The sequence below is a fragment of the Triturus cristatus genome, chromosome 6 (genome assembly GCF_964204655.1).
Source record: "Triturus cristatus chromosome 6, aTriCri1.1, whole genome shotgun sequence".
Lineage (NCBI taxonomy): Eukaryota > Metazoa > Chordata > Amphibia > Caudata > Salamandridae > Triturus > Triturus cristatus.
Genome location: NC_140589.1, coordinates 1,604,319,212 through 1,604,334,505, shown reverse-complemented (window position 1 = coordinate 1,604,334,505; position 15,294 = coordinate 1,604,319,212). Strand labels below are relative to the sequence as shown.

The 15,294-nt window shown below is 39.6% G+C and overlaps 1 protein-coding gene across 1 annotated transcript in view; it reads left to right on the top strand.

Annotated features, from left to right (window-relative positions):
• The window catches only part of MSH2 (mutS homolog 2), a 576,743-nt gene that overhangs the window by 271,505 nt on the left and 289,944 nt on the right, over nt 1-15,294 (top strand). Inside the window, exon 10 of the mRNA XM_085612740.1 lies at nt 14,486-14,636. Coding sequence (XP_085468866.1) covers nt 14,486-14,636 — 151 coding nt within the window. The remainder of the gene's footprint in view (nt 1-14,485; nt 14,637-15,294) is intronic.

The window sequence follows — 15,294 nt, the reverse complement described above, 5'->3', positions numbered from 1 at the left end:
TACTGCCTGCTCCTTCTTTGTGTGAGTGATCTCCACCTCTGTAAGATCAGCTCAATCGTGCACCATTACTTCCCTTTTTATTGTAAATTCAGATGAAGCAATTGAATTGTGACTCCCTTCACTCCATCAAGTGTATCCCAGATCACTGACAAGGAGGCAGTACCTTGATATATGTTGTAGAATAACACAATCTAAATGTTTAACTGTTCAAGATACTCCTTAGTATTTCTTTCTTAAATGTCCACAGACCTTTAGATCTCGCTGTATATCCATATATTTTCATATTAACAGGCCTGGATTATTGTCTAACATCACCTTGAGATGCCATGTAACTTTGACCTTTGAATGTTCATCATTGTGAGAAATTAACCTTATTTTAAATTGTGCTTATGTAAAAGGCATTAGAATGCATATTACCTGTATTCTGGATTATGCACATACCAGATATCTGCTAATTGTAACTTCTCTTTTAGGAAATTGTACTCTTTGCTTTACTCCAACTATTTCTAGTACCTGTTTTGTTTGTGTCCAACAGACGATGTAGTATGCAGTTAAAGTTCCAAACAGCTAAGCTCTTTATACATTTCAGGCCTGTTTTTGTTAGGGCTGTATTCGCAGATAGAGAATATTTTGCCTATGGCTACCTAAGGGTCTCCCACCATCCTTTTGAATCTGAACAGCTGTTTTTACCACTGTTTTAAGACTTAAAAGTGCAATGGCTTTTATTGAAGCACTCTGCAAGGTGTATTCTACCTTCTTAAGACCCATTAGGGAAAATACCTTTCTATCCTGAAATGCAATTTTAGTCTTCTGGTGACACTGTTGTGTTTAAAATGATCAATCTCTAGCCTGACCAGCTGTTTCCTTCATGCAGTCAATCCTTTAATATCCATAGAGATTATATACAGTTCCTTCTCCCTGTTGGTTCAGTTCTTGTTTGCATAATATATATAAATGGAACTGCATTATTTGCCCATATTGACCCAATTCTCCTCCCACCAATCATCCACTGGGGAAAGGCATGTTTACCTTTCCCCGAATGTCTGTACCACCAATCCTTCAGGTGTAGTTGTAGCTACTGGGTAGGCCTCAACTCCACTCTAGCAAGATTAAAAACATACAATATCCCTCTAATATGCCTTGAGCCCTAAGGTTAATTGCTTTTGATAGATGTGTGTGTAATGTATACCATGCATACACTTGCGCATTATCCATCCATATATTCGGGAGTGGTGGGGGGGGGGGGCGTGGGTGGTAGAAAGTTTGGAAATTATCCAGCATCTTTTATACCTCAAATTGAGGAACTAATATCCCAATAGGTAATCACTGGCTGGTCGGGCCCCGGCCTCCTATTTACTCCCTGGTTCCCGGCCTGCAATTGTGCCCAACTCCCTCCCTAAACCACGTACACAGGGACATAGTAGGCCTTTCATGAAGTGATGAACCTTTCTGTTGTTTGATATATAACGCCGATCTCTGATCTGTCAGTAATAAAATCAGTTCTATATTGGATCAAGCTGGTAAGGAATCCTAAAGCCACAATATATTTGCGTTCACTGGAGGACGCTTATAGATGTGGTGGTTTAGGTCGAAGCAACTGACTGGCATATGTGGGGAGCCGATTACGACCCAGGTGATATAGGGTGCGACACCTTAGAACTTGTGAAAGAACGCTACTTCAGGTTAGGTGGAAAGCAAAGTTCACTTAAGTAAAACCAGGTAGTATATTGGGCATCTACCTTGAAAGTGGAGCAGGCCCAGTTTGGAAGGGTTTACTAGTCTGGATTCATCCTGAATTGAAATGTGCACAGTCTGTATTAAGTTTAGATTGGGGATCTTTCCTACCAGGGAATAACTTGGTAGGTGTGTAAGGCTCCAAAGGGGAAGTGAACTCTGTGACTACGATATGGGGGAAGGATAATATTTAGCACCTTTTGCTTTTTTGCACAAAATTTGTTACTGCACATACTAGATGGCTACTACCTCTATTTAGGCTTTATGAAATTGGCTCTACCAGTACTGTCCTAGCCTCCAGTCTTGGGACAGACCATTAAATATTTTTTAATTCTGTAGCTTCATATACTTCAGCATTCACTTTATAAGTAAGGGAGGTTTTTGGCCACTGTTAAAAGTAATCTCTGTATTTGCTGAGATGGTCTAGCCATCTTGTGGTTGTCAGTTTTTTGTACCTAGCTTTGAAAGGCTGTGATATGTACTCTATATGCACCTGCACTTTGTCACATTTCACAATCAGTTGGATACATATTGTTAATATGCACCAAACCTCATGAATTGAATTAAACCTTTGTTGACACTACCATGCATCTAAATAACAACTGCATACTAGATCTTGTAGCAGGGTATCCATAAATAAGCTATCTGAGGGTCTCTGTAATGTAATGAAGGATAGGGAAATGATATGTTAATTTATAACGGAAGTTATTTAATAGAAGTAACTAGATGCCTTTTTAACAAAGTCTACAGATCTAGTTTGTTGATGCCCTTTACTCTTTTGAGTTAGAATTGATGCCAGTTTTAATAGAATTATTAGATGTAATCCCAACTATGTCCACAGATACAGTTAGTTGATGCTTTTTACCTTTTTGACAATTGTAGATGAAACCAAGTTTTAACTGCTAAATTGTGTGTTATATGGATTGTTGTTGTACTGTATTTTAAGCTTATTTAATGTATAATACATTTAGCATGTGCTCTATTGTAAGGCTCTTTGATCAAACAATAAAGATCATTGATATAGATTGTCCGCTTCAGTCAAATTGAAATGAACAATTTGAGCGTTTAACCTTTCGATTAGGCTGATCCTTACACAAAAAGTTAATTTAGCATAGCAGACATTATGTGTTAGTTATCTTGTTCCCTTTCATCTTCTATTCTCTTCCCTCTGTTCATTTTACCCCACCTGTTATTTTTTGCTGAAGGATTTGTAAGTAATCAGCTTGATTGAGAATCTTATATTTGCCTCACCAGAGTACTGCATGTCTAAATAGTTGCATTACTTGTGCTCCCTGAATCTTCAACTTGTCCATTAACCTTTTTATTTTTCTGCTTAGGCCATTTTATAGGACCTAATCAGTGAAGAACTGACAGGTGGACCTGATGGCAGACTTAAATAACTTTAGCATCCTCTTTTTTTAAATAAAAGACCATTTCCTTGATTCTAAAGTCTGAAAAGCAAGTCAGGATTGTGCATGGAGGTACTGCATCTCCTGGCTGTTAGAATGGACACATGTGTGCTCTAATAATTGTTAAATCCTTAATTGATTCTTCCTTCACAAATGATTCCTTGATAACATCCACTAAGAATTGTTTGAGATGGTACTTTCATCCTCGGGGATCCCTATAAAATTCCAGATCTGCCTCTTTCAATGATTTTCTTAGACTTTGCTCTCCCTTTGTTATTTTCTAAGCACTGTAACAGACTTTTTATATTGCCATCTACACTTTTCATACCTGGTGGTAATTTTTGCTTCCACTGCTAAAAACCGGTTGAAGATGCTTTCCATTTTCAAATCCACTGCTCCCACCTGATATTTCAAACTTCCTACTCCATTTCTTTCTGAAGGGTATTCAGATTTTTGATTGAGTCCAGAATTTGCTAACAAAAAAATAGAACTATTGTCAGAGCTACTAAGGCTTTGCTTAGTGCTCCTCTTGATTTTCTTGCCTTTCTTTCCCATTATCAGTGAGATCTTAAGCCTTACTCACAGCTGTCCGTGCTGATTTAATCTTATTCTGACTCTTCTACACAATTCTCTTTGTACAGAGTGGTTGTTAATTACTCACCTTGGTCTATTGAAGGCTTGGCTACTTTGGTAGAGGCATACTCAACCACACCTAGCAAGGAAACATCATATAGCAGAAAGGGGCTCCATCTCAGTAGTGAACAGGAGTGGGGACAGCGGACACACTTGTGTCAGCTTAAATATGTGTCATTGTTGTGAGATTAGACCTCCTGTTTTCACTTGGTTCAAGGGGTTCGTGTATAGAAGTGTAACCCAGGGAGCCACGCCTCTCCTCATCTCCATGTGGGACATGAGAACATTAAGGTAGCCCTACTTCGAGGCAAGGAATACTTTCTCAAGAACAACTGACACAATTGGAGCATTTGGAAATTTTACAACTTTAGTCTTGTTCAATATCCTACATAGCCTCCTGAGGTTGAGCCAAATTACTGTACATTGGGATGAATCAGTTTTGATCCTTATGGCTCAGAGTGGGTAAATAAGGGTGTCTTTTGGCCTAAATTTGGTAAGTATTTTCATATTTAGGTTGATCATTGAGAGAGGCTTATAAGAAGCCACATCTATTGAGAAGCTTGCTTGACTAGAAATCCACTTTGCAATTTAATTTTCCAGCAATATGCCTAATGCTCAAGTTGAACAAGTCTCAAAGATCCTTTCCCTGTATTACTGTTACCAGACAAAAGTAAAATTAGAGGCATATGATCTGTCCTCAACATGAGGTGATGGCCAGACAGTCTTGAAATATGTCCACATACAATGTAAGGCTTCCGGCACAATAGTAGAGTGCCTTTGCTCTGCTGATGAGAGTTCTATAAGCAAAAGCAATGGTCTTGGTTTCTCCTATAACTTGTTGTTTGAATTTTGCACCAACTTTATTATTGCTGGCATCCACAGTGACTGTGGATTCTGCAGGATCATCAAATGACGATAGAGCCATTGCAGCAGTTATTTTAGCGTTCCCATTTTTAAAGTTCTCAGTCATTTCTTTTATTTTTTCCCAAATGTTCTTGTGTTGCTTGTTAGTAAAGAGAACTCATTAGCACATCTGGAATAGTAGTTACGCATGCCCAAGAAAGATGCCAACTCTTCTCTAGTATTAGGCAGAGGTGCATCTTGATTGCTTCCATCAAAGCCTCCTTCGGTTTAATCCTCAACTAAAATGCAGTGATCTTAATATTGAACCGTCTTGCACAGAATGTGTTCTTATCTAATTGGAGGAGGATACCAATTTGTTAAACACTCTGATTAACCTCTCCTTATGTTTTTCCAGTGTGGGTGTGCAAATAGTTTTGTCATCCTGAAATGTTACTACCCCACTGTATTTCCTTAAAAGTTATCCATTAACCTCTGATAAGCATGCACCAAATAACAAAATGTGCCATCTAGATTAAGGAATATAATTACGTGACAACAGACTTCTAACTACTGAATCTGATGGTATGCTGACCTTAAACCTAGAGTTGCAAAGAATGTGGCATGTCCCAAAGTTGCATATATTTCTTGGATTTTGTGAAGGGGTGACAGTCTAAAGTAATTTGTTTGTTTAGATACCTAAAATCAGCATACAATCTTAACTTTTCTGTTTTTTTCCTCACCAGCACCTAGGCAAAACTAATTCAGAGAACTCTACAGGTTTTATAAGAGCTTTTGTGCACATTTCTTCTGGCATGTTCAACAAGTCTTTAGTAACACTGAGCGGTACACCCCTTAAGCAATATCTTACAGGAATTGCTTTAAATAAGTTTGATTTGATATAACCCTAGTTTTTTTCTGAATACGTCCTTGTTATTCTCTAAAATCTTAAAAATACTTAATCAACTTCAGAACTTTATATTCTTGAAATGTGAATGTCATACCTAAGTTACCCTGATATCGTTAACCATTTTTTGTCCCCTTTTTAGCCATATAGACTTTGACAAGAATCTTTATGTCCTTAATTTGAATTGAAGAAATAAAAAAGCTCATGTCAATGGCATTACCCCATATGAATCTTTTAACATTGTTTTTCTAAAATCACTTGATTTCACTTAGATTCAGAAAACGTGTCTGAAATAATAGTGACTAGGAATCCTGAATCAGCCTACACCTGTGTTCCACGCCATCAATTTTAATCTCACATTCTGGAGGAACGCAAGGCTCATCATCAACACTAATGTGGGACAAAGTATTATAGTCTGTATATTGAGCAGTTTCTTTTTCTCTTAGTAACCACCATATTGACTCTGGAATCAACTTCATTTTTATCCTCTTAATACAAAACAGCCATGTTCCTAGTTTTAACGCAATTAACTTAATTCATTGCTATTTCTGGAGTCTATGGTCTTTTCAGAACAACGTATAGACACCTCAACACTTTTAACAATCTCCACCTTTTGTTTCAACTAAGGGTTCTTATGTCTCACATTGTTCCTGGATTTTATTTTTGTAATAACATGGTACAAATTGATGCTTAATATATAGGTCTACAGTTCATCAAATTCACACTGTGCGGCCAAAACATTTATTGCATCAACGTAACATTCAGTTGGTGTATTTGAAAATTGATATCTGGTATAAAACTTATATCTTTCCATAACTATATGTGGGTCACTTTTCAAATTAAGTTTTAATCTATATCAATTGTACCACATCAAGGTAAGCATTTGGGTACATTTGGAACATTCTCTGAGCTTTTTATCCTATATATATAAATTAGTATTTAATATTAAATATTTCAACATAGAATGTCTCACCAAGCCCTTGGACATTAAATCATAGTTGCAAGAGTTCTGCCTTTTCATTCTCCATCCTCCATTTACTGTGACTCTAGTGTATTTACCCATATATTTACTTAATCTCTGTGATATGTGGGAACTCAGACAGTTTAGTTCTAATCTGCTTCAAAAGGTGCCCCGTCACCACCAGGAAGTGCCCTCTCCCCTTAATATCATACTCCAGGCAGACCATATGTTCTCGGAGTGATTTGAGTATAGCACCACTCTTTGCTCGACAAATGTCTCTGGTTGTGGCCTTGAAGGACTCCCATATCATGTAGATGTGTTCAACTATGCCTATATTACAGACCAAGTATTCCAGTATTTCAGTTTGTGATTCTTCTGGATCTCTGGAGACTAAGTCGTCAACCAATGCCAATTGGTGTGATTCCAGGAGCTTCCAGATTCAGCAGCAAAGATGAGGGGTTTGATAGTATGTGAGTTAAATGTGTAACCTCCCTGACCCATGGCACCAAATCCCACTTTATCAACCTGTAGTCTAACTTCTAACACATACCATGTACTGCTGAGTAGAATGTCCCATCAGCGTTTGACTGGTTTCTATATTTCCACATGTACAGCAGCGTATGTGTGCTCATAATGGCCTTCAGCTGAATGGCTGCAGTGGCGTGGGCCACATTAATAGCCTGGGATATGTCAAGACTTTGCTGAAGTGTGCAGTTGAAATCCCCTCCCCATTGCAAAGATTGTAGAGCTATGGCAAGAATCCTGTCCCACAGACTGTCAAAGAATCTGGTGTCATCTTCATTTGACCCATCAGTTAACTGTAGTGATCTTTGCAGTGGTGCCAAGCTTGCACCATAGGATAACATATCTGCAATGTTAGTCAGAGAATAAGTCAGTGACCCTGAAATACATACCCTTTTTTATAAGAATGGCTAGTCCACGGGCTTAGAAAGAGTCTGAAGAGGTGACGGAGTAGGAAGCCCATCTAGCAGCAAAGCAGTTGTCTGGGCTCAGTGCTAAGTTTCGCTTGTAGTAGTGCTATGTTTACAAGGTGTCTGTCAAGGTAGTCCAGAGCCTGTACAATATTGTGAGGGTTGCTCATTCTATGTTCTACATTTTGTAGCCCAACTGGTCTGTGTATCAGTCATATCGCACAGGTAAAGTTCTGTCTCCGCGTGTTGGCATACCGCAGTTCGTGTGATGATCGTGCTTAACTATTTATCCACTAGATAATAAACCTGTTTGGTCACTGCATTCATTCCTCTAACATAGCACCTTTCCGCCTTAGTCCCCCCCACTCTGGCATCACAATCTCACCAGGATATTACCCCATCTCCCCCACAAAATAAACCGATTTCAATTAGTGTAATTTTACCGAATCAAATTATAGCCTTTAGCATAAATAAAAACAATAGCAGGTATAACACCCTTGAGAGACACCATAGAGCCGGAATAGGTTGGTGATTAAATGTTGGTTGGTAGAAGTGATCAACAATCTGTCTAAGGTCTTGAATGTGTCTGGTGCTGCAGGGAAGAACATCAAAGCTCGTGTGCAAGAGCCTCTCAACCCAAAGTTCAGGAAGCTATCTAGGGGTTTAAACGTTCATTCTCCTTTGCACTCTGGTGGCGTGACGAAAGTATTGTCTCTGTTTAAGTCGCCTTGATGGAGTATGAAAGAAGGGTTCGGAAGAACATTATGAAATAGCACCAACATGTATAGACAAGGAAAATGTCCTAGGGAGAGACACGGGTTCAAATGATGCTCCCACTATCAAGTGTGATCCAGCAGAGTGCGTCTATCAAAGGTGATTAACTCAGATTAGACATTGTAGACCACAGTTAGGCCTAACAGTGAGGGTAGAATATATATCTTGAGCAGACCAGTTCTAAAAAAGAAAAAAACGCTGGCCTCCAGGTTTGACCTCCTAGTCCGAGTGATCATAAAGAGGGGATGTGTCGGTCTCTTCATGAGGTCCCCTATACGCCTGGCTTTCTTGAGAAACCTTTTCAAGAAATGTGTTGCTTACCCTGTAGGTGACCGTCAGGCGGACGAGTAGAGCTTTGCATACTGGATTGCATGTTGGATTTTCACTTTGAAAAGTTGTTTTTTGACCATAATGAATTTTGGCCTGGCTTACTGAATGTCAACTTCAAATGACGCAGTGTTCTGCCTGTATTCTAACAAAACTTTAGCATCTGACTACTGCATGTAAAGATACAAGTGTGTGGGATATAAAGGTAACTGCTATAAAAGCCTTTAGACTTAAAGAAACACCAACCTCAACAGTGCTTTAATATAATAATGCCCCGCTTTGCACCCAGTCACTGATCTGCCCTTTAAGTGCCTGTTGCTCTAGAGCCGGGCTCCAACTCCCTGGAAGGGCCAGGTGGCTCACTCTGCGGGGCATTGCGTTAATTGCCCACTGCGTACATTTAAGTCTCACGCAGCCAAGAAACAGAGCGGACATGACCAAGCAGGTGTGTGAATGGATGATTAGGCATGCCTTGTGACACACCCAAGGCAGGCCTCGCCCTCACATACATTTTCACGCCACATAAACACACAGCGACAGTGTTGGAGTGGGACAGAAATGATGCCCTGGCTCCAAAATGAAAGTGGCCCTCGTTTGCATATCAGGGCAGTTTTGAAATTGTAAAGACAAGCTGTGTAGTTATTTTGCAGGGGAAGGTAGACCATGCATATGTATGTCAATTCCATGGTGTGAAAGCAGCATGGATCGCCAATTTTATAAGGTGTCATTACAATGCAAATTAAAGGCACTCTGTGTTGATTAATGTAGGGAAAAAGGCTGAGCCAGCCCCGTGGATTTAAACCAGTGACCTCAATGTCTCACCCACACCTGCAGCAAGGATGCTAGCCAACAGAGCTATCTCGTGGTCTTCGCCATGTCACCCCTCTGCTCCCGTTCACACCCTGGAGTAAGACCAGTGCTTCAAACTGAAATGTAGAAACGAGAGTACACACCATCCAAGAGCACCAGCCTGGTACTTCCTGCGAAGTGCCTGTACTCTCCCTTTAAAAGCATTGATTCCCTGTTAAGAAGTGCTGGTGATGCAGCGCGGAATGCAGAATCCCTCCCTTCGTCACAGATCATAGATCACACGCAATCACTACATTCGCTGGTGGGGCCCATAACACCAACATACATCCTTCTAATAACCTGTTTCAAAGAGGTGATTGTTCCACTTGCTGTAATGGAAGAGAGTACTCACATATCCCTATTCATAAAGATCTAAACTTCATCTTTGTACTCCTCCCATGAATAGGCCATAGATCTACTAGCTGCAGGTTAAAGTGATAACAAATATTTAACATCATTTACATAAATACATTTTCTCAAATAATAACGACCCAACACAGTTTTTGTAATGAATCTTAAATTTTATCTAAATAATTGAAATTTGAGTCTCTGGTTTAATCAAGCAAATAGATCATCATAGTTACCTATTCTGGCTAAAAGTCGCCCTCTAAGTCAAAATCTTGGTCATCAGTTCATACTGTCAGAGTCTTTAGGAAACAGCTGTCCTGCAGTGTCACCGTCCTCTCCGTCAGCAGAACGTCAGGAAATCAAAAATCTTCTGACCTACCAACCTCTCTAGTCTACCATTTTCATAGTAAAATTTACATTCTAAAGTGTAACAAATGATATTTTGAACGCATCTCATTGGTCCGTTGGGGAAAGTTCGACTTCTTTCCCATACATATAATGTGTCTTTAGATATAGTTCCAATCCACGCAATAGTATCTTTTCATTGTTTCTTTCAGAGCAGCTGGCCGAAAGCCCGGTGTAACCTTGGTTGGCACAGTTGAGTCGGGGTCGTACAGAGGCCGCGGCAGCTGATGGCGACGCATGCGCACTTCACCCAGAGATGCTCATAATAGTCGTTTTCGTCAGATAGGGATGTCGGCCATTTTGTGGCCACCAAATGGTCAACTTAAGCAAAGAAACACAAAAATTTAATTAATACATAGAAATGACTAATAATCTGTTATCCCCTTACTAATACCCATATATGTGTGTATTTATCTAGCAGAAGCAACACTTAATGCAGGTTATATTCACATTAATAAAGCACACATCACGAATACATCACGAAAGCAATATATAATCATGCAATTTCTGATTGTCTATTAATATGCATACAAAATTAGTTTACGTCAATAATTAGGCCATACAAATGCAATTCCCACGTGTCTTTCTTATATTAGTAATGTTGGTCAATTCACACAGCAAACAATTAGTACAATTTCTATTAATTAATTATTCATATTAATCTAAACATGCAAAATGGAGAGGGTATACGATTTTTAAAGAAAACCCCACTCCAGCACTGGTACTGCATTTCGAGTTAAAGAAGTGCAGTACTCTGTATCCCCACTAGACCACCATGTGTGATTTTGTGCACAACATTTTTATGTCACCGAATGTCTCTTTCATTAATGAGGTGACAATGCTAACAGTATGTGCTAAAAAAAAATACACCAGACTGGCACCTGTACAGGTTATGCGCTACGGTAAAGCAATCACAGCGTAACAGTTAGAAGAAACGTTTTACCTTCCAGAAGGTAGAGCAGCAGCAGTTAATGCAGGACTTGCAGCCCCATGGCCAGGTTCCTGAGCATGGGTTAGGAGTCCTCCCTGAGGAAGGTGATCAGGCTCTTGGCATCGCTGCCCAATCTAGTTGTAGCAGAGCAGTTGATAGCTCGCAGAAATGCTTGATGCACGAAGTTACCGCAAAATGCATGTCGTCGCTAAGAGCACTTAAATACCTTGTTCGAAGACATTGGTAATGTAGTTCACATTGAGGAAACTATACTTACAGGCTACAGCTCCTGGACTTGAGCAAAGATTTTATGCTAATTTAAGACAAGCCAACGTCCTATAAAAAAAGACCAAAATAACGCTATTCCCACATAGAGATGAAAACGGGCAAAACATTACAGGCATCATGTCGCCACACATTTTCTATTCAAAAGAAGACGAGATAGATTTCAGAAGTGCCGCGAAAAGCAAGAGTGTGAGCTCTAGTCCACGTTGGTTGAATTAGGGAACCAAACTGAACTGGACTGCGAAGCCGACGCCAGAGTGCGTGGATGTGTGGTTAAGTGCTGAATGCATATAGTAACATTAGTAACAAGCAAGCCACCAAACTAGGCAAGGCCGAAAAAACAACGTAGTCCCCAAGGGACAAAATACACACCCACGGCGTAATTAAACTTTAGTTGTCCGGTGCTCGCGGACAGAAGTGATGTCTTGGGAGCGCCAACCAATGAGGAGCCAGCACAGAGGATGGACGCAAGAGTAAACTTATAGAAAGCAGCAGGCGGGATTGCACTCAGACTAGTAAATACAACAGGTCTTGCAGACAGTGCATGCGCGTTGACGCTCGACCTAAAGAACAAACTTGTAGAAATGTATAAGCTTAAACTTCTAAAAGAAAAAACTGAATATATTAATCGTTTGTAAGGGATTAAATAGCGTGTTTAATTACTGTCAAATCATATAAATTTAGATAACCTCTTTTATCACTACTCTAATAAACGGAGCAGTAGCAGTGATTAGTGACAAAGCTAAATATAAGGCTGCTGGTGCTAATTACAAAGGACAATTTATCAACATTGTTGACTGAGTAGTGGAACAATATCCAACCTACGTGACTCAAAATTTGAGTGCATGTTAGGTACTACACTATTTGGCAGTCAACAAGGTAACACGTCGATGTTTCGACCCATTAAACAACTTTAAGTACAGGTCTTAATCAGGACAAAAAATGGTGGAAGCAATGCCACTGTCACAGAAAAATCATTCTTTTGACTACCATGAATTTGGAACTTAGACACTGTTTAAACAGATGAGTAAAATATTCTGTTTTGCTTTAGAGGTTTAACCTTACAAATCTCTCCCATGGTAACTGTTTTTTGTATGTCAGGTTGTCAGGGATACCGGGTGGCCCCATAATATTTTTGGGGGTATGATGATATTGGAATACTGCCTCCATGGCAGAAGCCCCACTAGAATGCGGCCATCTTGCGTGCCAGCTCTCGGGCACCCAGTGTTCAGAGATACAAATGCATTTCTGAATATACCCAGAGCACAGTAAGGGTGGCTGATTTGGGATAATCTTTTTCTGCAAGCAATCTGTCTCTCCCTCATAAGAAGTATATTGTGGTCAGGATAAAAGCTTCAATTTGTATATCAATTATTTAATGTCGAGGGCTTTCACTCCATTCACCATATATATGCAGAGTATGGAATTCTTAAGCAACTGCTTTTTAAGTGGTTGCAGCTTGGGGAATAGTTTGAGCCAGTGGCAATGTCAGTGGGATTTCGCCTCTTCCTCTTTCCACAATATAGTCCTCAGTTTTTTTGGCCTTTTACAATTTGTGAACTTAGTCATTATTTTATGGGGAAAAACCTAATCAATAGGTTGAAATTGGCAGTAGAGTGATCAAATTGGCTAAATATGAAAATCCTTGACACGTTAATTCAGAAATCCAGTAGGCTATGCATCACTCAATAGCGAAGTATCAACTGCAATATTATAAGACTATTTTGAGTTTAATGTTGCAGCTCTTAAGCTTAAGACGTGGTGGCGTAAGGAGTACCCTACAAGGGGCATTTGTCCAAGGTGAGGAGTGTTGATGCAGATCGAGTTCATGGGTATTCCTTCTGCCCAAAACTGGCTAGCGTTGGAACAAAGTTTTTAAAGCATGATAAGACCAGATAAGATTCGAGACCTATGGCCCCGGTCTGTCAACATGAGGGACTTTTCTCGGCAATAACTTTGGTCAGACTAGCAAATTCATTGATTTTTAGATTACCTATACATAGTTTACTGTTTTATTATGCATCTATATTTCCGCTCCTTTTTTTCTTATTTCTTGTATAATTTAAATGCCCCTCCATTAAAAACTTTGTAAATAAACACACATTTATAGTATTCTCTTTGTTGCACTTGAAACCTATTGCAAAAACTGAAAATAGTGTTGTACGCTCTCCGCCAGAAATTGAAGACGATGCATCCACATTTGGTTGCTTTCGTAAACACCGCTCCTTTCACTACCAGTAGACCAGGCCAAAACTGAATTTACCTACTGTTTCAATAACATAACGGTGGAGCAGTTCAATGCCACTCAGGGAGCAAAAAATACTTCTAGTACAATGTTGTTCAGAGGATATTCATTTACTTAGAGTTCGTATATTGCATCTTGTAAATTATTTGTAATTTTGTCTTGAGAATGGTAGGCAATGTTGCATCTCTCTCCTACTTGCAAGTAAATCAACAGGAAGCGATTTAGAACCTTGAGTCACTTAATTAAAAAACGAATTGCATATTGGTTGTTATGGATAAGAAACCTTTTCACTGCAGTGGTTTTAGTATGCAAAAAACGGTGTTGTGGGTGAACTGAATAAGTACTGGGATTACTTATAATGACATCATAACGTGTTTTCAGAGTAAAAGGTGCACGTTCATGTTTTACTTGAGTACTTATTGCATTTTATTTAATTTAAGCATGAGGGTCTGTGTCTGTAATCTGATTCATGTCGAGGCTATAACATTCTCCAGTTTAATCGTTCAATACATTTACCTGCCCTTAAAATCCTCTGAGGCACCAGTTAATCTTTCAAACTGAGGAATTATATTGCCAGGGGACCGGTAACGCTCTTGGCAGCTGGAGCTAAATGCTAGCTCATATTTACTCCTCTTTGACAGCCTGTTTGCAGTGCTTAGGGTTTAACGCATTTCTTAAGCAAAGTACTTCTGATGCAGCAAATAAATTAGTCATTCTCAAAGGTATACATCCACAAATTTAAAGTCTGATAAAGATAGTAAACGAAGAAATCCTTAACCCGTGCATTGCATACAAAGTCTGCTTCAGATTTCTTGTCCCCAAAATCTATTAACTTATTGCTCTAAAACATTGTTATTAAATGTTATGAGAACTTCTGATAACTGCTTTGTTTTATTGCCCTGAAGGTTTGGATGCTGGCAAGACAATAAAACTGGAGTCGAACTCTCAATTAGGACATTACTTCAGAGTTACCTGCAAGGAAGAGAAAGCCTTGAGGAACAACAAGAAGTTCACTACTATCGACATCCAGAAGAATGGAGTACGATTTACTAACAGGTACTGCAGGCGGTTGTATTATACTGCCTTCACATGGGATGTCCTTGTGTCTGAGCAGGTTAGAGTTAGAAACCGATGCCAACGTGCGATTTAACAAAAATAACCGTGCCTCTGTTTAAGCAAAATGTGAAAACTTCCAGTTTTTCTTTTGGTTTCTCGACATAATCCTATCAAGCGTGCAACTGTGTTGTCCCTCTATGGAGTCTGTAGAGCTTCCTGAGAAAGTCAGTATTATGCCTGGCCGTAGAGTTGGAAGCAGGGAATAGTTATGTATCTATTTGTCAGGTGGCTTCCTTTAAAGGTATCAAGATGCTTGGAATCACTTGGAGTAAAAGCTGCTAAGCTAGTATTTCCTGGGAGCAATGTGGTGCAGGGTGTGTAGCAATGTACTGTACGTCATGTTTGTCGTGAGGTCAAACAGGACCTCTGTCAAGCTAGTTAACCGTCGAATAAAGTGGGTGTGCTTGTGTCACGTGTGTACCTGCTTCTTGCATATGTCAGGAGACATACTTTCATGCACCCCTTTATTAATTTGGCCATCCTCCCTAAATCTTTTCCACACTGACGCACCGACTTTCTCTCTTTTGGCTCTACGTTGACCCATGTGCTCCCTTAATACGTATACTGTACGCATACAAGCCCTGCACTACTTGTTCGG